Source organism: Hipposideros armiger, unplaced genomic scaffold (assembly GCF_001890085.2).
Source record: "Hipposideros armiger isolate ML-2016 unplaced genomic scaffold, ASM189008v1 scaffold_120, whole genome shotgun sequence".
Classification (NCBI taxonomy): Eukaryota; Metazoa; Chordata; class Mammalia; order Chiroptera; family Hipposideridae; genus Hipposideros; species Hipposideros armiger.
The window spans coordinates 1286332-1312731 of record NW_017731470.1 but is presented as its reverse complement, the minus strand read 5'-3'; the positions used below and the strand labels follow the sequence as shown (position 1 = coordinate 1312731).

Sequence of the window (26400 nt, the reverse complement as noted above, 5' to 3'; positions counted from 1 at the left end):
TCCCTTAAGTGTGCTTCTATTTCTCTCCAAGCCTTCGCTTTCATCATTTCCTCAGCAAGATATTCCAAACTATTACAATGGCTGACAGATGACAGATGCATGAATTTTAAAGCAGAGTACAGCTGTACCATTTTGTAACCAAAAAGTAGCTTAACAGTTGAGTTGAAAACATTAAAGTTACTGGTATAGGCACAGAGTTTCATATCATACAAGCTATGGATGAGCACAGTTTGATAATATTAGAATTAAAATTCACTTCGTCGTTTTCTTGCCAAAATATCTATAAGTCTAAAAAAAAAATACACTGCTGTTTCGTTTATTATCAGAGACCATTGATTAAAAAATGTTTCAAAGGTTAGAATATTTATAAAAGTGTCATGAAATTAAAGAGTGTTATTCTGAGGCTAAACTGAGCATTCTAGCTTTATCAATTTATGAAAGTTACAGCTTTAAATATGAGAATTATCTTCTACAAATGTGGAAGAGACAAAATGCTGCTCTTCCTAATGGAGAAACATAATTATAGCAGCTTTTACTTTCCTTTGGCTGTCATACATACTTGGTTCGTTAATTTCTGACCATGTTTATGAAATCATCTTGGTAGGAAACCAGAAACAAGCATTCAGAATGAAATCATGCTTATGCATGTCTGGCATAGCAAACGTGGCTCAGGGAAAAAAAGGATCCTAATGGAGAGTGTATCAGGAGAAATAATGTGCTAAAATCCATGGTGATCACATTCATAGAAGAATGGAAATAATTCATTATGAAATATTTTGGATTTAGTACAATCTTGAGTGAAGTTTAGAAAGAACCACTGTACAGTTCTAGAGAGTATTTTGCCCATCAGCTAAAAGGAATTCTAATATGTTTCATAAAGGCTGAAGTTTTTATTTAATTTAAACCATCCTAAATAATTTCAAATGCCATGCTATATATTACTTTTTAGATATTTATCACTGATTCAGTAAAACATGAGCTACTATACAGGTAAAGGATATAGAGCTCTTTCTATTAGATATGATAATATATCCACATAAAATAAAATATGAAACGTTCATAACACTAAAATATCCATATCATCAGTTTTGATATACTGCCCACCATATGAGCTACGTATTTTTAAATAAAATTGTAAAAGCTTAAAAACTAGACAAAATAGAAAAATGGGCAAGTAAATGAAAACTTATATTTGAAGAACTATATTATAAAAACTAGCCACCCAAAATCAGGAGGTACTATCTGTATAATTATCTGTGCTAAAAATTAAACAGGTTACTGCTGGTCTTACATCTTAAATCTTTTTCTTTTTGTTAAAATGGCCTTTCTGGCACTAAAACTATCATCAATCCAATGAGATTTAAATTTCTTCAGAGGATTAATCTAATCATATCACATGGAGTAAAAATCTATCCAAAATGCACCTTTTCTGACCTTTCCAAAGAGTAATCACCACACACAAATAATGAGAGACTAAACTCACACAAGGCATTAGTACAATTAAAAGTCAAATTCTCAACATGTTTTGAGAGTTACAAATACACATCCACATAATTCACATATTGAAAAACACGTATGTAAAAGTTTTTAAAATGATTTTGTTTTCCTTTTCTATTTACTTTCTTTTCCATAAAACAGTCTCTGATAACCCTATATTGAAATACAGTACTAACCTCCAGTTACATTTAGTACAAAGGCGAAACAGTAATTTAGTAGCCATAATGTACTGTTAAAATTACAATTTTCTAACTGGAAAAAAAATAATGTTGCCTCTATATACTGCCTGTGACGTGATTTGGTTTAAGTTTTTTACTCCACTTCATATTGGGAAAACATTTACCAATTTTGAAAAAAAAAAAAGAATTCTAGGTTTCAGGCTTGACTAGGGATGACATTCCTATTAACTGAGACAGAAAATATAGATAAGTGCACAAGTCTCGCAGAGGAAAGGAAGGGAAGAAATGAAGAGTTCAGGGTGAGGTGCCTGTTTGGACACTCAGGCGCCTGTGTCCATCCCACACACAGCTGAAGATGCAGGCCTAAGGTTCTCAAGAGGTGAGAGCAGAAAAAAAGGTTAGGAATTATTCAGGAGGGATACATAAAAGAGTGCTAAGCCAAAGACTACCCAGTTTAAGGGGAGGAGAAAGGAGATTCCGTGTCAGAGGCGAAAGAAAAAACTAGAAAAAGAACACAGAATCCCTGGGATAGGAAGTTTCAAGGAGGAAAGTTTGATCTACAGTGTAAAACACAGCAGCAAGGTCCAGTGCCACAAGTGCTGACAGAAAGCTGGATTTGGTCTTACTGAAGTCACTGGTGGCTTTTGCCAGAGAGATTTCGGTAAAGAAGTGGGGGCTAAAGCCAGTTGTGCATTTAGGAGCAAATGAACATAGGTTCCTAGGACTTAAAAGCTTTCAAGAGTCTACAAAAATGCCTAAGAGCTGAAAACTAAAAGTAGTTTTTAATTAAAATTAATATATAAAAATTAGCATCATTAATTGACAAATGTAGTATTATGCATTTCATTTCATCTGAAAACAATTTCTAGGTTAGGTTTTTCAATTTCACAAAAATTCCTAAGTAAGCATAATGATTGCCAAGAAATAATCAATAGTAAGTGAGACACTCATTGCTGGTCACTTCAAAAGTGGAAGTATGAAAATCCTGTCAACAAATTAGCTCTATTTAATCAGAGATGCAGATCCACTTTATAGATTCAAATGATATGGCTGAAACCTCCCACGTAGAGTACCCTGGGACTGGAATGGCCTTCAAATGGCCATGGTGAGTGGACGCTTAAGGGGACACTAACAGCTTGGCTAGGAAGGAAACAGAAATGTAAGAGAGAAGTTAAAGGAAAATACAGGATAAAGGAAGAATTTACAGGCTGAAAGTCAAGAGAGACTTGGAGAATGATGATATAGGAGAGAAAAGAGGGAATTCCACAGAGCCAAGTCCTGAAGGAAACAGGAGTGTGTTAAGAGCACTCATGGCCAAGGGTGGCAGAAGAGCAATGGGTGCAGACACAGAGGTACAGGCTTAGGCACACCTGCAGGCCTGCAGTGGAAATTGAGATAATTTGTGCGTGAGCCCTATAACTTTTCTTTTTTTCAAGAGAGAAGTAAGACCTTTTACTGAAAGTCCAGGGAATAGGACTGTTGAGGTGGATTGAGAAGAGAAGCAAAGGTTGGGAATAGTGAAGAATAGCATAGTATTTTCAAGAATGTTCTCTCATGTAATTCTTATAATCACCTGAGCTTATAAGGACATATACTACTAATTCCATTTACATATAAAAAAACCCTGGACTCTACGATATACAGAAAATAAATTGCCTATCAGAATTTATTTTCCAACTATATGTTAAATATATTATTTAATTATAATTTCAGTTTTTTCAAATGCTTACAAATAAACCTCTGGTACTTTTGATCTTGTAGCATGCCATCGAAACATGACCCAAGCCATTTCTCTCCCCAGAAGCACTAAACATCTATCCCATCTCCAGTCCTACTCAGGAGTTAGGAAAAAAGCAAAGCCTAATGCTTAAAAGTGGAGACAAAAATAAGACTGTAAGCCCCAAATTGTGATGAATTCAGAGCATGATTAGGTACCTACAAGATTTTAGAATAGTATAGTCCACATTCAAAGGTGCAGTCTTAATGAATTTTCCTGAAACAAATCTACATCTACAAAACTAAGGCATTTCCCAATTTCCGGTGGTGTTCAGGGATGCTTCAGTATATAGATGAAACCGGGAGTGGTCAGTAGGATTTAGATCATAATGATAATCCTGAAAAGAAACTAGAGATAGTCACCAAACTTCCCCCTTTCATCAGAAACAGAACAGTGAAATGGATTTACGATGTTCCTGATTGACAGGCTCCAAAAATCAGAAAGACTGAATTAAAACTGTTAAGGACACTAAAGATGAGATCATCAAAAGAGCAATGCCCAGGATCACAGAAGGTCTTTGAAATCCAAGGACTAGATTCTATATCTGGAAATCCCTTTTGAGCCTGCAAGTGACACTATGTAAGAGAAAAGATTCAAAGTTCTTCTTCTTCTTCATCCTGCTCAGCCCATTTGGAGGATCTGTCACTACTGGCCATCCACATCTGGTTGAAATCCTCTCCGCCAGTTTCTGTGACATACAGCACGCTCTGGGGTCTCCTTTAGGTGGGCCGTTCCCTTCTTCCTTCCAACATTAATTCTCTCCCGAAGAGACTGTCTTTTTGCTCTTCTTATCTAAACTTCTCTCCCTTTGGTGTATTTGCTTTTATGGATTGCATTATCACTAAGTCAATGGCCTTCAAATCCACATTTACAGCCCTAACCTCCCGCCAATGGTCTAGCTCCACACTCCCGGTCTGGAAACATTTGGATAGCGAACAACTGATAACTTCTCTTCTTGTCTGCCATGTTGCCATTCTTTGACTCCCATACTACAAATTCTATAATCATTCTTTACTACTTTATAGAGACTATTAAAAAAATCCAAAACCTCGTTATGGTATCATTTTAATTCAGAGCTGGAAGCCTCAGTGTGATTATGGTTCCTAGTTTGTCTGCCTGCTTGTACTGGAGTATTGGATCAGTCAAAAAATAAATAAATAAATAAAAATTAGGGCATGTAATTTCTCTTAAGACATTGTAATTTATTCTATTAGAAGTACAGTATACATAAACAAAGTTATACAGCTTCTCTCATAACAAATACCAACTCAGAAATAAAGGCGAGAGGATTTCCGGGTAGTTGAGGCAAGGAAGTCATGTAAACCTAAAATTCTTAGTGTAGCCTCACAAAACCAATATAGAACAACAAAAGGAACAATTAAAACTACACAAAACTTGGCCTTTAACGCATCCAAACTTCTAATTTTACATGTAAAAAGAAAAATAAAAACAGGATACCAATGAGCTGTCTCCCATATTCCAGCTGCCAACCTTTCTGGGCAGCAAAGGCAGTTTAGGAAAAACGAAATTGAATAGAGAAGGAGCAGAGACACAAAGTCTTCATTTATTAAAAAGTAAAAAACTACTATAAAAATAAAATGGATACTATAATTCAAACAATTCACCAAACAAAAGACTCATTTCAAGAAAACAAATAACAAAGTAGAAGAAAACTTAATATAACATTCTAAGCTGAATTAAATATCTTCAGACAAGGATTTTGGGACATAAAACAAAAATCTTGATCAATGTGGTAATAAGAATATACTTCATCTTTGTCCCTGGTTCCTGGCACAGAGCTCCTAAAATCCTTGGAATTTCCTGAATGATAGGAAAGTCTTTTATTATTCATAAGGAGCCCCTTTTGAGCACACCTGAATTTATGCTAATGAGGTGATTTAGGATGCAGCCCTACATAACCCCAGGATGGGGCTGGTCACCAGAAAGACCCAGAGATTCGAGGGTTGGAATTTTCAACCCCAACCACTGACCTCTGGGAGGGGGAGCTGAAAATTAAGCTCCATAAAAACTCTTGAACAGTAAGATTTGATGAGCTTCATGTGCTGGCAGGGTGGTTCACCCCAGTTCATGGGGTCAGAAGCTCCTGCACTTGGAACTTTACTGACCTCACCCTACCTCTTCAATTGTCTGTTATCTTTACCCTTTATAATATCTTTTAAAATAAACTGGTAAATGTTAAGTAAATGTTTCCCTGAGCTTTGTGAGCCATTCTTACAAATTATCAAATCTGAGGAGGCTCACAGGAACCTCCAATTTATAGTTGGTAGGTCAGCAGTACAAACCTGGACTTGCCACTGGCATCGGAAGTGGGGGCAGTCCTGTGGAACTGAGCCCTTAACCTGTAGGATCTGATGTTATCTCCAGGCGGATATTATCAGAACTAAGTTAAATTTGTAGGACACCCAGCTAGTGTCTGTTGAGAACTGGAGAATTGCTTGGTGTGGGAAAACCCCACACAGGTGGTCTCAGAAATACTGACAGTAGAGGAGAAAAATAAAGTTTTCCCCTTACAATCAGGAATTCAAAAACAAAGAAAAGAAGTGGACAAAAACAGAAAGAAGTGAAACAGAGCTGAATGAACACAAGAAAGAAATAAAAGAAAAAAGACAAAATCATATCAGAAAAGACAAAATTACGTGGTGCCCAAAAAATACATTTATATGAAAACATAATAAGGGCACTGAAGGCAGCAGAAAAACAACCAAGAGAATGAAAATGAGATAAAGAAAAAAGTAAAAAGTACTAGAGAAAAGTGTTTGATATAAGACAGGTAAAAGAGATTCAATTTATGTATAATTAGAGTCCCTGTAGAAAATAAAACAACGGATCAGAACTAATATTTCAAATTACAATCCAAAAAAACATTTTGGAAATAAAAGAAGACCCAAAGCTACATATTTTAAAAGCCCACTGAACCCTTTTACCTACAGCAGGTAGAACTGAAACCACAACAATCGGAGTTCCCAGGAAAAGGATCAAATAACTTACAAGGACAAGAGAATTAGGCTGACTTCGAAATTCTCAAAAACAACAGAGAGAACAAGGCCAAAGTAGCATCTTCAAAAACTCCAGAAAATAAATGTAAATTAAGGAGTTTATATTCAGCGAAGCTACCTTTGAAGACTCAAGGAGATAGAAAAATAGTTTTAGACATGCAAGGACTCCTAATCATCAGCCCTTCTTAAGGAATCTACTTGAAGAAAAACTTCATCAAACCAAGAGATGAGGGGGAAGTTTCAGCCAAAAAATCGAGGATGAGCATTTAATATATTTAGTTATGTACCTAAAAGCAAAACAAAAGTGGAAACGAGAGTGGAAGAATATCATATGGCAATGCCATATGCTATATTTTGCACATTCTGCCAAAGGATAAATAGAACAATTCACAATGTGATGGAGAAGGGAGAGGGGGAAAAAGGGAAGCAGAAAAAGTGCACTGGCTGTATATGTAATAGGGAGTTAAAATAAATATCATTAAAAACTCACAAACCAGTGGCAAATTTTCAAATGTGTCCAGATCACATTTTTTCATGTTAGTAAGATAAATACATTATCTTTCATAAAAGTTGCAAAGATGCAAATGCTAAAAGTTTCACAATGAAACTTAATAAAAAACTACTGTACCTTACAGTAAAATCATAGGAGCAAGAGGCCAGCACCGAAGCATGAAATGGTGAAAACTACAAAAAAAAAAAAAAAACCTTTTTGAAATTAGTTATAATTATAACATGCTACTTCATACGGTCATTTCCATGAACATGACAACATGACAATTAATAAAGTCTAGTTAGGGCTGTCACTTAAAATTACGCTCTCCCAAACCTCATATGCTTTAATTAAAGGCAAAAAACTTCTGGTCTTTTATGTATCATCTACTGGAAAAACATTCATTTTTACATTCTCCAAAGAAAGTCTTCACTCAAGCTTTTTAGAACTTATTTAGAAGAAAGTATTCCCAAAGTATGACTATGCTGGAAAAATTAATTACAATTTCATATTGGCTATCCAAAAATGACTCCTACAAATGTAGGGGATTTAAGTATGTGATAGTACAAATATGAATTTATTATACTTATCAATTTTACAAATACATATTATGATTGCTATAAGCATAAGTATCGAAAAAACATTTAAATGTTAACTAAAATATCTTTAATGAGACACAGCTAATGAGAAATGATATAAAGGACAAAATCTAAAAATTTAAAGAGTATCTTTTAGATAAGTAATAAATAACCCACATAGGCAGCCCTTTGCAATTATATTTCTTAGTGTTTTTTTTACTAGTACTTCAATAGTTATATACACATAATATCTACATTTACAAACTTTCTAGTTTGTAAAATACTTTCTCTATGTTACCCTGTTTCATTCTCAGAAGCACTGTGAAATGTATATAGAAAATACTTTTCAACTACTAAAACCTGTGTGCCATTAACAAAACAAAACAAAAAACTTAGGGCACTGTGTCTCATATGTTAAGTTATAGCAAATAAAATTGAAGATATCAATTTAACTGAAATTTAGAATTTTTGAAATAAGAATAAGAGTTATCTTATTGAGAAGATCAATAAGGTACTTTTTTACTCTAACAGTAAAAAACAAAGAATGAAATTCGGAGATGTCACTTAATAAGATGTTTTCTACAGTGACTTAGCAAAACCTTCCTACATAAAAGCTGGGAAACTAAATTATGGCACTTATAAGCAGACAAATTTCTTAGGAGTAGCAGAAAAAAGTTATCTCATCTTCAGCTGTTTACAGAGTGGAAAATATTCTATACCCCAAACATCTGTAAACATTCATATATATTATCACGTTAGGGAAAAGAAAGAATTAACCATTTCTCTATATGAGTTGCAACAAAGTAAAGAGACCTCCCCACTGAATGGAAAATTATAAAGAATATACTACTAAAACTAATTACTATAGTTAACAAATATTAAAAGGAATAGTAGATTGGGGATGACAGAATGAAAAAACCATTTCTATTTAACCTTAAAATGACTACATTGTCTGATTGGCTACATCGTCCCAATTCATTCGAAAATTATTCAAGTATTTTACCTAATTTTAGCTTTCAGTGTTTACTATCATTAGTTGGGTAACAAAAACACACATAACAAAGAATCAATAACCCAAATCCCTAAGCACCTTTTATATATACTTAATTGATTATATTTATATTTGTATTCTATGCATAAAATGAAAAGATAAAAACTTACTTTCACTCTTCTAATAGCATAAGTGTGACCAAGAAGTTCAAACACTGGTTGTCGAACATTCCTCAAGTCCCAGCCTCTCAAACTACAGTCAACTGCCCCCGTCACCAGCAAATTCTGAAAACAATTCAGAGAAAAGTAAGCTGAGCCAACTTTGCAATTGAGCAGCATCCAGGCTTTCCTACTGGGGAGAATCTATTCTCTGATCTTATTTAATCAGAACCCAGGAGTCATTCTTGAGAAGTTATATGACAAGAAAAGGATCAAAATACACATCAAAAGGCAAAAATTAGTATGACTTGAGAGAAAAGGAACTCCATATGCTTTATGTATGTGATGGAACACTACACACAACAGAAAAAGGCATGCATCGTCCCAAACAGCATTGTGGCTTTTCCATTCCACCTTTAGTAATATTAATAAGTACATAAAGGATTAAAAATTATATCTGACAAATGAGATCACCTTTCTCTTCAGCTTACTCTGAGGTTTACCAGGCATTAAAAGGCAAAATGCCTGTTAATTTAGGAATATTTGAAAGGGCAAAGGGTATAAATTAAATCTTTATATGTTTTTCTAAATCTAAATCAATCATTGCTCACAACTCTCATAGGCCCTGTCTTAATGTAACATCTAATCATATTTGAGAATCTATGCAAATAATGGGAAGTCTCCTATCTAGTCAGGTTTTACAAATTCTGCTATCTACAGACCCAAGTGAGCCCAGAGTTCCTGGCTGAACGGGCCAAGCGCTGGGTTCACACTCAGCCCCATTCCATGTCTACCAGAGCAATAATAGTTCATTGTCTGAATGTGTAGGGCTTCAGTATAAATAAGCACATCTGAAGAAATGTTTCCATGATTTACAAAATAAAATTTGTAAACCGCTCTCAAGAGTATATTGGCATCTTTTTTTTAGAATTCCAAATGTGTAACATATAGTCCACAATTTCATTTTCCTATATGGAAAATTCATTTATGATGAATGAGATGTGAGCTGTAGTTATCAGCATTGAAATTTTTATTTTGGTCAAGTATTACTATTGACTAGGTACTGAGTTTTCTTTTAATCTACTTGACTTCTTTTTATTAAAAAAAAAAACTCTGCCAATATAATATTCTCTTAATTTTCATTCATTAATTTAAAACTGGGAAAAAACAAGGCATAAATTTTACCTGTCACAGTCAACAGACCACGTTAAGTATGGAAATATACATAAACAGTATATCAACACGTATCTCATCCACTGCTATTTGTAATCCACATTCCACATGCCATGTGGTTAACTGAAGCTCTGCAGAAGGTCACAAATGGACACTGCTTTCTTACAGAAGCATGAAGCTTGGTTCAGCTTATAGGGGAAGGTGAAACAGGAAATTTTTTAAACTGATGGACTGTTAAATTAAAAATCAATCTACAAATAGTTCAGCAGCCTGACTAGCAAAGTGAACAAGAATAGAAAGCAAAAGATGATACAAATTGGCGGGGTTAAGAGCAATAAAGAAAAAAATTTTCATAAATTCTACAGCAGTTTCCCAAGCAAACAAGTAAGGCTGCCCCGCTGAACTTTGAGAATTTCTATTTCTTATTCTGCCTGGTTTCTGTGCACTTAAATCAAATTAATGCTAATGCAGGTCACTCACAATCATCAATTAGAAATGAAAGGGTCTGCATTAAACTTAATGGTCCATAAACACTACCCAAGTCCACATAAACAAAGATAAAATAAAATCTAAAACATTTCATCTTTATGAAGGGCTCAGCAGCTCAGGACAGAGCCAGATGGGGTACCTCATTGTATTTACACCAGTCACAGCTCAAAATTTCTGCTTGATGTGCTGGAACCACAATTCTGACGCCTGTTGCCTTCACATCCCAAATTCTCAGAGTCTGATCACCTGGTGAAAGAGGAAGGCTTGATCACTTTCCATCACAACACTTGGAGGTTCTATAACGTATGGTGCTCATGATGATAAATCAAGGGAAAATACACTGCTTTCGCTGTTAGGATACTGCCAGCTATTGTATATATCATATATGCATATACAGTAAAACCTTGGATTCCAAGTAACTTGGTTTGCAAGTGTTCCACAAGACGAGCAAACATTTCTAATACATTTTAACATGGTAAACAAGCGATGTCTTGCAATACGAGTAGTTTGTTTCTGGAACGAATTATGCTCACAAACCAAGGTATTACTGTATATTGTTTTTAATTAAAATAATGCATAAGAATTACTGAAAGTGATGAACTAAAAAAAGTAATGCACCATGATAATGTTTTTTATTTATTATTTTTATTTTTATTTTTTTAAAGATTTTTTTATTGGGGAATTGGGGGGATGGGAACAGTGCTGGGGAATTGGGGAAAGGGGAACAGACAAGTTGCTGTCGTTTTGTTCTTCAATCTACTTATGGAGGATGTTGCTTCACTGGCCCAAGTTGGCACCATCATTGTGCTCTTCTCTGGCGAGGCAGATCAGTCGCCGGCTTCTGGACGGCCGCTCACTGCGGCTGCTGGCTGCTCACGCTGGCTGCTGGCCACACACGGTAGCCCATGGCAATCCACTGCCACAGGGACTGCAGCCCACGCCGTCGCCGGTGACCCATGGCAGCCCAGCTCCAGGTTGAGCTGTTGTTCAGCATCTTAGCTGTAGAGGGCAGTGTCTCGGGCCCTCATATGTGGGATCCGAACCGAGGCCCTCTGGCATCCCAAGCGAGTTCTTAACCATCGCGCCACTCGGCCGGCCCATGATAATGTTTTTTAGATCTACTCAAATCCAGAAAATCTGATCTCACACTGAGAAAAAGCAGTGGTGACTAAACACACAACCAGTGCATTTTTCTTCAGGAAAAGGCCCTGAAAATCCTTGCTTCTAGTAAATAAAGTTAATACCCTGTACCAGCATATTCTACAAGAAACAAAATGGTAACAATTTTACTGTTAAATGTAAACAAACTCTACCAAGCCAAAACGGAGATTTTTAAAATCTTAGCTTTTATTAAAGTTTACTTGGCCAGCCAGAGGAATATTTTTCTCCTTGAAAAAAAGAGTTGAAAAAATTTAAGGATTATACTTTGTATTATTACAAAAATGGTTTATATTGCTTAGCTGCACAAAGTCACCCGATTAAATGTTTTGTAAACTATGAGAAAACAAAATGACCAGATGAATAAAACCCAGAAAAAAAAAATTATACACACACACACACACACACACACACACACACACACACACATCAAAAGTAAATTACAAACAGTAACATCACGGGAGAAAGCGAGTTATCTTGATAAGAATGTGGTCTGGGCTGGTGGCAGTCTTGAATTTCATTAATAGTTGTATGACTCTGTACAATATATATAGTATCTCTGAGGCTGATTCCTCATTGCTAAAAAAGAAATAGAATGCCTTCATGCAGAGCTGTACAAGAATTCTGTGTAATGAAGTTTCTGTAAAGCACCTAGCATGGCTGCTAGCACAGAGTAGTTATTTTAATATATGGTATATAAAAATGCTAAATTTTTAAATTATCCTTTACTTACCTACACATATTTTCCTGTATTTCAAATTCTAAATCAGGTCATTTAGCAAAATTTAGCTATTTTGGAAAATTTTTTTCCTGATTTCTTTGGAAGCTGCTTAAGAAAGATAAGAATTAAATTGTTGGTGGTAATAAAATGTAGAGGTTAAGATCAGGGGCTTTGGAGTTCCAGTGCTGGGTTCTAATCCAGCTTAATCATTTGGTAGCTGCTCATGTTAATCATTAAGTTATTTAACTTCCCTGATTCTTCTTTTCCTTACCTATGATAGAATATCTTCCTTACAAAGTTGTAAGTTGAAGTCAGTATAAAGATGAGGTAAGATAAGGTTAAAAACATAAAATAAGAAAACGTACCCATGATTAGAAGTCATTCCTGTCCCTATTATTATTATGAATAACAAGCTATTTACTGAGTGATTACTATGTGCCAGATGGTGGTCTAGACGAGCATTTTATATGTGTTAACTTATTTTATTTAATTTATTTTTTTTAAGATTTTTATTGGGGAATTGGGGGGATGGGAACAGTGCTGGGGAATTGGGGGAAGGGGAACACACAAGTTGCTGTCGTTTTGTTCTTCAGTCTAGTTGTGGAGGATGTTGCTTCACTGGCCCAAGTTGGCACCATCATTGCGCTCTTCCCAGGTGAGGCAGATCAGTCGCCGGCTTCTGGACGGCCGCTCACTGCGGCTGCTGGCCGCTCACGCTGGCTGAGGGCCGCTCACGCTGGCTGCTGGCTCCACACGGTAGCCCATGGCAACCCACTGCCACAGGGGCTGCAGCCTACACCATCGCAGGCGACTCATGGCAGCCCAGCTCCAGGTTGAGCTGTTGTTCAGCATCTTAGCTGTGGAGGGCAGTGTCACTGGCCCTCATATGTGGGATCCGAACTGGGGCCCTCTGGCGTCCCAAGCCAGTTCTTAACCATCGCGCCACTCGGCCGGCCCTGTGTTAGCTTATTTTAAACATCACAAGTGAGGCAGAAATTTTAATATAAAAAGTAGTTTTTGTAGTAATTTACAAAGGAGGAAACTGAAGCACATGGAGATGAAATATGTCGCTCAAGAAAGCAAGTGATGGAATCTAGCTGGAACCAGGACCAGGCAGTCTGGCTCCCAGCCTGTGTGTCTATAGCCACACTCAGATGCCTCCTCATGCTGCTGGAGAAGCACCATGCAATTCTGGCTGATTCTTGGGGAATTAAGTCTTTTAACTTATATGGTAATTTTTCTATAAACTGGGGGGTGGAGGGGAACATTTAAACACACACACACAACATTCATATTTGCCCCAGAGTTGTTTTAGAAATAAAAGTTAATAAAACATTGCAGTTGAAACCTCTATTGTAGTTCTAATTCCATGCCCCATCTCCTTGCCCAGAGGCCACCAAATCATTTGGTATGCATCCCTTTAGTCTGTATTTTTGTAATACTTTTATTATGAAAAGTATGTAACACTTTTTATGAATCCATAAATACATACTATTGTTTTTTTGTGTGGCATTTTACATTTTTTATTTAAAAACACCATCCTACTACTTGACAAAAGGTTGAAAACCACTCTGATAGAAGAGAGTAACTAATATTTTTGGATCTAGTTAAGAATGATAGGGATAAGAACTATGAGTTTAAAAGAACCAACCGGAAATTGTTCAGAATCGGTACAGATTAGAGCTTCGAATATCTTCAGGGGTCCTAGCTAAATTTACTGTTTGTGGTCTAGCCGCCAGTCTGTAGGATTTATTTTAGAATTCTAAATAACTTTGATAAAATGATCTTTCATGGTTTTCCCTAGCCTTCAGAGTATAGTAAGTCCTCACTTAATGTCATCAATAGGTTCTGGGATTTTTAAGCAAAATGACTGTAGAACGAAACCAATTTTACCATAGGTTAATTGATATAAACAAGATTTAAGTTCCTACTATGGCATCTTACCAATGTTGTAATGAAACGACGTTATTCGAGGACCTGCTACATAAAGTAGGGTGCTGTGGGTGTCTAGTGTTTGCTCTCTGTCCAGCAACACTCTTGTAGGAACAGTCCTGGCTTTTTGCCATGTGATTCTAGAAAGACGTATGGTTCAACACAGTTGATCAACTGGCAGTGGCAGGTCTACAACTGATAAGAAAAGCTGACCAGACAGTGGTAGTTCCACGCAAGGCCAGTCACAGTATCTTATTCCCTGTCTTAACCACAGCTGACAGGTCAAAGGTAGATACTTGAAATTTTTCTAAACTAGAACTGAAAAAATGTCAGCTCCTCTCTGATGATAGAGTTTACAGGTTATAAAACTGAGGAGCTACTGGTAGCCATGTCTCTCACTGTATGGAGAAAGCCAGCCTGCAGGGTCAAGACAAGCAGAGAAAATTTTGTCCAGATTAGAAACAGGGAACGTGTCCTGGGAATGGCTGTTCAAGCATCCCTCCCCTTTCTAGGGTTGCTTTTCAATAAACTCTACAAAAACCTAAGATAGTTCAAGTTCTATTGTATCATCTGTAGGCAAAGGAGATCCCTGCTCATCTTGGAGAAAGGGACGATGAAGTTCACTTGAAGCTTCAGTCTCTAAAAAGCCTAGCCTCAGACAAAAACACTTGATTTGGCATGAGGCTTCCACTAAAACATAGGAAATGCCTAAATAAAGTACACTAGCTTTCAAAATTTAATTTAATATTAGGTCTGAAACTGTAAAGTCTGATATAGCTATGACTACAGCATTGTTTATAGTTCACCCTAAAAGCTGTGCTCACCTTAAAATGTACATTATATGGGTATGTGAATAGTTTAAAGTACCAAAACATTAAAATGCATGTTGACTAGGAGATTAAGAAGTAACAGTTATTCTAACAATGATATGGATGAATCCCAAAACACATAATGTTGAGCAAAAGAAACTGGACACAAAAGTATAAAAACAGGCAACATCAACCTATGCTCAGGCAACATCAACCTATGCTATTAGAAGGCAGCACAGCGGCGCACGCGTGCGTGCGTGCGTGCATGCGTGTGTGTGTGTGTGTGTGTGTGTGTGTGTGTGTAGGGGGTAGTGTGTGGTAATGACAGGGAGGATGTGAGGAGGGCCCCTAGAAACATTCTGTTTCTTGATCGGGGTGCTAGGATACTTATAGATTCATTGTAAAAATCCACCACCATCTATACTTATGATTATGCACTGTTCTGTGTGTGTATTATACTTCAATAAAAGATCAAACCAAACAACAAAGGCTGTCTGAATGCTTATTCTAAATTTCTCTAGGACAATATTTCGGTTCTTCACCATCATAATGAAGCAACATTAAAAAAAAGTGCCATCACTTGTCCCCTCTTGCAGTTAATTTAAAGGGCACAAAAAAGCGAGGGCTGCTCCGCAGGAGCTGAGAATTCCACGTCTTTGACAGGCGCTCCTGCAGCACACATTTGGCACTTCCCCCTCATCACTTTGTTTTCCAGGTAGGAGAGAGGCCTTCTGGCCAAATGGCACAATGACTCACTCAACTCTTTGAGCCACCAGACATTGGTATTTATGTTTTTTAAATCATATTTTCCAGACAACGGGCCTTCCGTTGTCAGCCCGACATTTAACAGGGGCCTGTGATGGTGCCAAAGACCCACCTGAATTACCAGCTTCTCCTACCAGTGACAGACCTGCCACTGGCAGCAGAACCGATGAATTTCAATGTATAATACCGAGTAGGAAGTGCTGGCTGCTGCTATGTTTAATCTCAAGCTGCAAACGGTAACAGGAGGTTGGGAAAGGGAAATGAGTATGAACACTGAGTCTGAAGCTGTGAACTGAGTAGCAAAAGGGCACATATCGGGCCCAAATAATCGCAGCTAATCGTTATACCAGATGCCTATCAGATGTTATACGACTTTTTTCTCAGAGTAGAATGAGGTCTTTTTAACGACTGGATCCCACACATTTCAGGCATGGCGATCACTTACGCAATTATATAGAGTCTGTAATTGTAGTAATTTAGTTTTCAAGGTTCAAAAGCAAGTTTACTTCAGATTAATCCTCTTTCTGTAAAGAGCTCAAATACTCTTCCTTTCTAGCTCATATAACTTAGAAATATGAATTCTGTACTAATACAACTATCATGAACTAGACAAAATGCAATGTCCTTCAAGAACTCTGCTATGGATAGTAAATCTAGACCTAAATCTCTAAAAACTCCCCGGTTTGGTCTGTCTTAACTTAGTTAATGATAAATTTAGTTCTAGGTTTGTAAATACCATGCAATTTTGAAAGTGACTACACTCAAAATAATTTTTTTTTCAAAGGAACATATTTTACAGCTCACAGGTCCAGTGACTGGTTTTCATCTAATTCCCTCTGATTTAATTTTAAGCCTCAAATGAGCAGCCAGTTTAGTGAACATCGGCCCCTAGAACGTATCCATCTACTTCCGTTCTCAGTGTGTGTAGTTTGGGCCCCACCCTCCTCATTTCCCGTCCCAACTGCAGGAGCTAAGCCGGGCCGAAGCCCATCAGCACATTGCATGCCCTCTCCCAGGCGGGGTGATTAGTTCAGGAACATCCATGTGGACCCTTCAGAGCCAATGAGAGAAAATGAAACTTTCCTAGATGTCTGAGAACTTCTTACTTTTTCCTACCGGACTTTTTCCTACTGGACTGTGAGGGCTGAAGCTATTGCCATCTCGCTGTCATGTGATACCTGATACCAAAACCAACTCAACAGAAGACAGAGCAAAAGAGATGGCAAGAACATCCTTGGAGCCGGGTATCCAGCCACATCTATAAAACCAGATCTAATTCTGGACTTGTAAACTATGTGAGCAAATAAATGATCTTTTTCCTGAAAGCAGTTTGGGTCAGAATTTCTTTCAATTTCAACTAAAGAAGTCCTGGCTGATATGACCACTATTTATATTCATTTCTAATTTAACACATGAAAGTAATGTCATTAAATGATGGTCTTTTCCTCAATTAAAGCAAATAATCATTTTGTTGATAAAAGACTTTTATATAGTACCTATTTAAAATACACAGTTTTAAAAGTTAAATTTCATGATTATATTGCTAACTCTCTATACATAATTAATCTTCTTCTGCTATCCAGTCACAGATACTGAACATTCTATATACAACATCCAGGGTCAGTATTATGTATATACCATGTGACACAAAGGGCCAATGGCAGAGGAAGAAGTGTGTGTGACTCAGCCCAAATGAATACATGCAGCTCTATTAGGTTCATGATGTTGTCACTGTTGGATTTTACATTTGGTCATGGGCATAAAAAGGACAATGATTAAGAGTAAATGAAAACAATTTCAGAACTCAAATAATAATATAAATTAACAAAATTACATATAATAGTAAGGTAAAGGAATTTTTAAAAATCTATCAGTAGTTCAAGGAGTTCTATTTACTAATATTTTTGCAAATATGTAAACTTATCCTCATTATTAATTCTGGTTTATTATGAATGATGCCAGTTAGAGATGCCAGTAGACATGTTTTCACTGTTTCACTAGAAGGGAAGCATTTTCAGTTCACTGGAGTTGAATCTATTCTATACCACTAATTCCATCCGGGGTTTGAAATGACTCCTTTGAAACTGTAAAATTTAAGGCCAAAGGGCATGCTGACCCTAAGAAAATGATGCTAATATCAATCTAATCCACATCTTCATGAGAATGTTAATACAACTGTATTAATACTCTCTGTGTTACAGCTTTTCACTAATAGTAAAATTACAAAAATTAAAACTATTACACCAAACTGTGGTCACCTTACAGATGTGATTAATTATAAGCATGGAACTCATTAGAATTTACACTAAATTAAAAGCATAAAAGATGGCTAACTGAAGTTATATATGTAGGCTAAAAAGTTAATTCAAATTAAATGTGTTAATATTGCTATCATTTACTTAACACACACCTGGCCTTATGCTTAGCTGCATCAGAGAGAAATAAAAGATCAAAATAAAAGATAAAAAAATGTAGGCTTGGCAAAGGAAATGGGACAAGGAAAAATATATTACTCGTCCCATCCCAAAAGCCTTGATATTTTGAAAAAGACAATTCAGATTATGGATTAAAAAAACTATGACAATTTATAAGTTTAAAAAAATAACAGTAATAATTTTCTAAGTTAACGGAGTGTACCACTCTTTATTCTAGAAAACAATGCCGGTAACTTCAATCAGTGAACAAAACTTTTTAAAAATTAACTGAACCTCCATGTACAGAAGTTACTATTATTTACTATCATCTTAAATGCAAAAAATTGCTTAATCTAAATGGGCATGCTTCTCTGTACACAATTTGCCTGAAGGTTTCCACTTCTGACTGTCTTCAGCCTAACAATACTTAAAAAATTTAGGGACATTTGGTCATTTTTAATTTTTAGAATTAAAAACAAACAAAAAGACAAATACCATATGACCTCACTTATATATGAAATTAAAAAAAAAATACAGATACAGAGAACAGATTAGTGGTTGACAGAGGTAGGAGTGGGGGGTGGGCTTTCATAGGTGAAGGTTGCTAAAAGGTACAAATTTCAAGTTATAAAATAAGTCATACAGATGTAGTGTACAGCATGGTAACTACAGTTAATAATACTATTGTTTATTTGAAAGTTGCTGAGAATAGATCTTAAAAGTTCTCAACATTAAAAAAAAATTCTAACTGTGAATGGTGATGGTTGTTAACCAGACTTATTGTAATAATTTCAAAAATGCTTATCCAAATGTTGTATACCTGATATTAATATATTATGTCAATTATATCTCAAAAAATAATAAACAAATGAAAAGGATTTCTGTGACATGTTTCCTATGGAAGTCACTCAACATTATTCAACAACCCAAGGCATTGTTATAGTTCATTAGCAAGAAAGGAACAATTATGCTACTGATTAGCTATTTTCGGATGCTAGATAATTAAACAAGGAGACAATACTAGAAGCATTCTACCTCCTCCTGTAGCTATTGTCTTCTGTGTTCCCTTAATCAACCGAAAGGGCTTCCATTTCTTTATCTCCCTTCAAGGTTCTGTACTAGCAAACATTTTCCGTTAAGGGTCCAACAGTAAGTATTTTTGGCTTTTAGGGCCATTTGGTCGCATCACAACTACTCAACCCTGCCACTATAGCGTACAAGTGGCCATAGGTAGTATGTGAATATGTGAATGAATGGGCGTTGTCTGTTCCAATAAAACTTTATTTACAAAAACTCTCTGTGGATCATTTTGATTTGAGGGCAGTACAGCTGACCCTTGAATGATGAACTCAGGGACTAGGGGTGTCAATTCCCTACAGTTGAAAATCCGTGTATAACTTACAACTCCCCCAAAACTTCACTCCAGTTGTCCCTTGGCATCTGCAGGGGATTAGTTCCAGGACCCCCATGTATCAGGATACCAGAATCCCTGGATGCTCAAGTCCTTTATATAAAATGGTGTAGACCAATGCATGTAGTCAGACCTTCGCATCAGCGGATTCCCAACCGCAAATCGAAAATACTGTTTACCAACCTGTGCTCTATTCTAAGGTTTCTTTTAATTAGTCTTTCCTGGGTGCTCTGACTTACTGCAATGGCTTTAGCTATCACTTATGAGCCAATGACACAATTTTTATTCACAAGGCCAAATGTCTCAGCTTCCAACTCAACCTGCTCATTAACAACGCCACGTGTATGTCCCACAGGCTCAATATGTTCTGAAACAAAACTCAAGAACTTCTCTGTCAAATATGTTTCTTATCTCAGTTGACATCACCATCCACAAATATGTCCTTGCCAGGAATTTAAGAGTTATTCTCTACGCATCCCTCTCTCACCTCTTCCATATCTTATAAAATCATCTTTAAATGCCACTCAAATCAGCCTGCTTTGTTCTATCCCTTCTGCCACCGTCCTTATCCATGCTTCTGTCTCTCTCCTAATTGTTCTCCCTGTGTCCACTCTTGCTCACCTCCAAACTACTGTCTACACAACAGCCAGAGTGAGTTTTTTAAATGCAAGCCTAATCACATCACTCCCTTGCTTGAACCTCTTCAATGCTTTCCCACTGTTCATAGGACAAAACCCAAAATCTTGAATTTAGCCCACAAGGCATGATCTGGGTTCCTGACTCCTACCAGGTCCTCACTTTTCCTACCCTTTCCTCTTAAGCAATAGACTACCTGGTTTTGTTTCAGTTTTTCAAATTCATCAAGTTCTTACTTTGAGCATCCTATTTTCTAGGCCTGGAATGTTCTCTTGCCACCCAAGGCCTTCTATGTTTCAATGAGCCAACTACTTATTCATCCTAAATGAAAGCCAGAAACCTACAAATAAAAAAATTGATAGTTTTGACTACTAAAAAATTAAAATTTTTTACAGTAAGAAATTAACTAAATAGGTTAAAACACAAAAAAACTGGGATACAGAGGTCTAATTCCTAAATATAAAAAGAGCTCATATGTCAATACAGAAAAACAACTAAATATCTCTCAACAGAAAAATGGGCCAAAGACATGAACATACAACTCACCAAAGGAGAATTATGGTGGCCAACTGACATATAAAAAGGTCTTCACTCTCCTTAGTAATCAAATATGCAAATCAAAACAACCTTTAGATATTTTTCATGCATCAAATTGGCAAACATTTAAAAGACTGAGGAGGTACATCTGTGTATCTGCTGCTCTGAAATAAACACATTTGAAATTAGTGTCATATAGGTTATATGTATGTACACACTCCCCATGTCCTCTAATTTCTCCTTCTGGAATACTATGAGCAGACATCGGCTTACCCTTCCTATCACATGTCTAATGAGGCAGGGCGAGAGTGACTCAGGGAGGCAGCCCAGCCAGGAGAGCAGCTCTGACCTTGCCTATGCCAATCAAATTGTTCACATTTTATTCCTACATTTGTTACAGTTATAATGGCATGCAATACATTACACAAATCATTTAAAAGGAAAATGAAGCAATATGTATTAAAGTGTCAGAGCTTTTAGGAAGGAAAATATTCAGAAAACTTTCCTTAGCCAAAAGTTTATTAGTGGTAGAGCCAATAAAAAAAACATGTACTTCCTTTGCTATTTTAAATGTTTTAATTTCATAAATTTAAATATATAATATAAATTTATATGTGATTTATAATATATAATTGATGGGTATTGTTTTCCATCAAGTTTATTCAAAACTACAGTCTAAGAGCTCTTTCTAAATGGTGGCATGATTTACTCAATTCAGCTATAACACTGGATTAAGGCTACTAAGAAATCTCCACAATCAAAAACTGCTTTTAAAAAACAATGTTTTTCAATGGGGAAGAAGAATTTGGGACGGGGGATTTCCTGCCTCATGATTACAAAGTTATTTTCCTGTACATTTTCAACAACAAAGATTTTATAGCTACAAGTATATAAAACCTAACATCACTAAGCAAATTCAGCCTTTGAAAACATCTGACTTTTTCCTCAAGAATATTCTCCATTAATATTTTAAACTTTCTGTACCATATACTCTGGAATAAGCAAAATAATTTTTATGGAAGAACACAAGAAAATGCTAACAGTGGTTATATAGGTTATATAGGAGGGGGGAGGCTTTTATTTTTTACTTGGTATGTTTGTGTTGTTTGAATATCCTTACTATGTACATCGTTAGAACAGAGATTATCTGGCATACCAGTTTTGCTTTTTCTTTAGAAATTTATATTTTGAAAGTTATAAAAGTAAAAAATAAAAAGTGATCTTATTTTGTCAATCACCATAAATATTTATGATTAATTAGCACGTTACACATTCTTATAACTGTTATACAGACTTAGCAACCTTTGTTCTGATAAACCAAGGGTAAAACCATTTAAGCAAAGCAGCTCAGTGGCTAGTAAAAACAGCTAGGCTGCTTCCCCAGTTTGAAAGATTTATAACCAGTTGTAACCTGCCTAGGACAAACTGTATTTGTTCATTAATAGTTGTGTTCTATTTAATTCACATGAAAAGTAATGGTGTGGCAGATACTACAATGTCACTAAGAATCGATATTCCATATTCTTAAGCACATGAACTATATAACTTCAAATACCTTTTGATGCACTGTTTCCTCGCTGCAGAGAACAATTCTATCTTCTAAACATGGGCAGAAAGGAGCGTTGCTGTCTCAGCTTCTCCTCCCATCACCCACTGGGAAGACCCTGCCACTGAACTCATTCAGGTAAAATCAGGACAACAGAAGAGACAAAGGCTAGGCTGGTGGGAGGAAAAGGTAAAGGATGGAAGTACAAGAGCTGTGAGGGCAGAATTGAAGGGGGGTGAGGAGAATAAGGCAAATGGCCAGATGGCCAGGGGAGAGGCGCTCCAGAGCAGCTCAGGGCAACTGAAGACAGGAAGGCTATGTAAGCGGCCATGCGGCAGGTAGACTGCGCTGCTTTCAACGGCACTGCGAGAGGCTGAGCGATGTTTCTCTACCACTTATGTGTAAGTTAGACTGTTCAGGCTTCATATGATTTATCAATTGGCACACAAACCAAATTTGTTAAGTCTTTATGCAAATAGTACAAAGTATAATTATTAAATTTCGATAAAATGACTTTTCTCTACCAAAAAAAAAACCAACCCAAAACAGAGACATATAAGTGAAAGTATCTACTTTGCCTTTGAATTGCTGACATGAATCAAAAGCAAACAGTCAGAAAAAATATCAGACCAGAAAAACACCCCTGCTATGGCTCTGTGGCAATGAATTACAGACAATATTCCTAAAAGGATGATAAAGTAAACATCAAGGAGAGACTGATGCCAAAGCCCTCACCTGCTCTATGTCCCACACCTCTTACCTCACCAAAGAGAAACATGTTAAGTCAAATGGTTAGAATCATTAAAACGTAATTCAAGTGTGGCTAATTCTTGCCTAGAGGTTGGTAAAGAATGAAACCGTCTAAAAAGCACAAAGAATCTTTTTAGTTTTTTTTCCCTCGAAATCTAAGGTACACAGCGCCACCTACTGGAGAAAGCTTGGCCACCATTCGCTACAAGTAAGGTTTTTGGTAAATAGCCAATTATTTACCTGAGGCTGAAGCAAAGCAACCAGGGATGTGGGGAGACCAGATTGTGCTATAAATGACACTTTCATGGCCTGTAAAGGTGCACAGAGACTTTCCCACAGTTGGATCCCACTACAAATAAATGAATAGATCAATTACTGAGAGGCAAATTCAAATGTACACTTTTATATATACAATATATAACGTATATGTATTTATATATATACACACAATATACATACCTATGTCAAGGATTTTTTAAAGTCTATTTTTATAAAAAGCAAGATGGTATTTAAGGGGCTAAAGTAATCAATGCTGAGCTAATTATTGGTTTACAGCCCAAAGATTAAAAATTTTAAATTCTAATAATGGCTTTAATACATTTTTTTGGAAAGAAAATTAGCTATCTAACTAAAAAGCTACAAAAGTATGTTCTAGAAAAGAAAAAAACTCAGTGGAAGCTTTGGGGAAAGGAATATTTGCTTTTAAATACAGTAATGCCTACATACCAGTTTGATGGTTTGATCCCATGAACCAGACACCACAAGCTGTTCGCCTCTGGTTTGGCTCCAATCAACACTGTACACCTAAAAGTAATTAAAAGCGTCATTTAGCAAGCAAAAGAGCATCAGTTTTGGTATTACATTTTATCTTTTTAACAGTGATAGCCAGTTAGAACAATTAATTCATTTTGCTGAAACATAAAATAAAGTTCTACAAATCTCAACATGGTGTCTAAGAAATGGAAAGGTCATCTTGTCCATTCCTCCAGATTTATTCCTTACAGATTCTACTTTAATAGAATTCTACAAAGTATTTCCAAACCTTCTTCACTAAAACAAATTATACATATTTTTGAACATACCAACAAATCACTGTTTGCAGCACTCTGAAGAAATGTCAAAGCAGATTAGAAACTTAGTCATTTAAAAAAGCTTGCCGGGTCAATGTTTATCAGAAAGCATTAAAATTCAATTACTATCCCTATCTGGCCTTTCTTAGGAAAAGCTTATAGGAACCAGGTGATCCTTTCAGATCTCTTGGTAAACAGCCTTAGTTACCTAACGCTGCTATTCTAATCTATGCTTCACTGCTCTCAGTGAACCATTCAAATGAACCATTTGAAAACTTACGGAAATATTTTTCACTGTCATTTTCTACCACAGATTATATGCACATCACTAGGATAAGCTAAGTTCAACAAAATATGTGAATAATTATACTTTATGAAAGTAGTCCTGATATGGATCTGAATATGTGTCATTAAATGTGATCAGCAGGTTATTTCGAATCTAAAAACTCTTGAACTACCGTATTTGTGTAGAAAGTATGACTGTCTGGGGTTTGTTGTGGCTTAAGTATGGGTTACCTATTCCTTGCTGCCTGGTTTTAAGCGAAGTCATGTTGGAGCCTGAGTAAAACAACCACCACCACACACAAAAAAAGATCCTTAACATAATAGTCTCCAGGTCCATCCATATCGTCCCAAACGGTACGATTTCATTCTTCTTTATAGCTGAGTAATACTCCATTGTATAAATGTACCACAGTTTCTTAATCCAGTCATCTATCGATGGGCATTTCGGTTGTTTCCAAGTCTTGGCTATTGTACATAGCGCTGCAATAAACACAGGGGTGCTATATTTTTTTGAATTAGCATCTTGGGTTTCTCTGGATAGATACCCACGAGTAGAATTGCTGGGTCATATGATAGTTCCATTTCCAGTTTTTTGAGATTATGTTAAGTGAAATAAGTCAGTCGGAGAAAGACAAATACCATATGATCTCACTTATATGTGGAATCTAAAAAACTGAATGAACAAGCAAAGAAAAAATCTCAGAAATATAGAGGAAAAACTGATGGTTGTTAAGTTAGAAGGGGGGTGGGGATGAGGGAGAAGGGAAAGGGATTAGATAGCATAAATAGGTAACGACAATAATGCCACAGGGACAGGAAAGACAGTTCGCGGAATATAATTAATAATGTTGTAAATATTTTGTAGGGTGTCAGGTGGTCACATGTCTTGTTAGGGAGACCACTTCATGCATGGGGTAGAGGCTTGATCACTGCACTGTACACCTGAAGCTGATGTCAACTATATGTCAATTATAGATATGTCAACTATATGTCAATTATAGATATGTCAACTATATGTCAATTATAGATATGTCAACTATAATTGAATGAATAAATAAATAAATAAATATATATATATATATATATATATATATATATATATAGTGTCACAGGACGTGGAGTATAGTGTGGGAGTGGAGTCAAGGGAATTGTAATAGGTATGTATGATATGGGGGGGTGGGAGTGGGGCAGCGGATTGGGAGAGGGGGTTGTCACTTTGAGGGGTAAAAAGTATAACTATTGCACTGTGTTGTACAGCTGAAACTAATTTAAAAATATGTATTTCACAATAAAAAAATAAAAATAGGATAATACAGAAGGAAATAAAGTTGACTCAATCAAATACTTTGTTTTACTGTGTTTAAAATATAAGGACATGGGAAAGTAACTAACAGTACAGGCCAGGATACTATGTTTGAAAAAAAACAAAAGGGGTGCTGGGATGGAAAATTCATCTTGATGCCCAGAAGAGAAGTATTCAAGCAGGGCCTTGAGGGCTGGCTCTAATGTTAATGGCAGGAAGCAGAGGTGCAAACATTGACCAGAAACTCCCCCAAAGACATATATGGGCATAGAGGGTGCCCTAGAGAGCAGAACTGGTAACACTGCAAGATAACCCAGAGGTTTTGTGCCTGGGGACTGTCAGTGATGTTGGCAAGAACAAAACTGGACGACTGGAGGAAGGAAGATAATGTGTAATTTTAGACATACTGGGTTTGGGGTGACAGCAAGATAGTCAAGTGGAAATGTCTAGTAGGAACAGGGTTTGGGCATTAACCTCAAGCTCTGAAATTAATTTACAGCCAGAAAGATGTTTGGAAGACAGATGAAAAGGCATCACTGGATTCCATTATACCAACTGCAAGTTAATTCACTCACCTATCTATTCAACAAATATTCATTAAGCACCTACCATATATAAGGCTCAGGGGGTGGGAATATACAATGTCAGACAAGCCAGATAAAGTCCCAGCCCTCATAGATCTTATGTGTTTGTTTATGTATTTATGTATTTGTT

General features: G+C 36.3%; 1 protein-coding gene across 2 annotated transcripts in view; it reads right to left on the bottom strand.

Moving 5' to 3' along the window:
- Nucleotides 1-26400, bottom strand: part of PEX7 (peroxisomal biogenesis factor 7) — a 68227-nt gene that overhangs the window by 29272 nt on the left and 12555 nt on the right. For both annotated transcript variants that reach the window (XM_019648140.1, XM_019648141.1), the window contains exons 4-8: nucleotides 23755-23832; nucleotides 23269-23377; nucleotides 10489-10595; nucleotides 8700-8813; nucleotides 7099-7154 (exon numbers count right to left, since the gene is read on the bottom strand). In XM_019648140.1, coding sequence (XP_019503685.1) covers nucleotides 7099-7154; nucleotides 8700-8813; nucleotides 10489-10595; nucleotides 23269-23377; nucleotides 23755-23832 — 464 coding nt within the window. The remainder of the gene's footprint in view (nucleotides 1-7098; nucleotides 7155-8699; nucleotides 8814-10488; nucleotides 10596-23268; nucleotides 23378-23754; nucleotides 23833-26400) is intronic.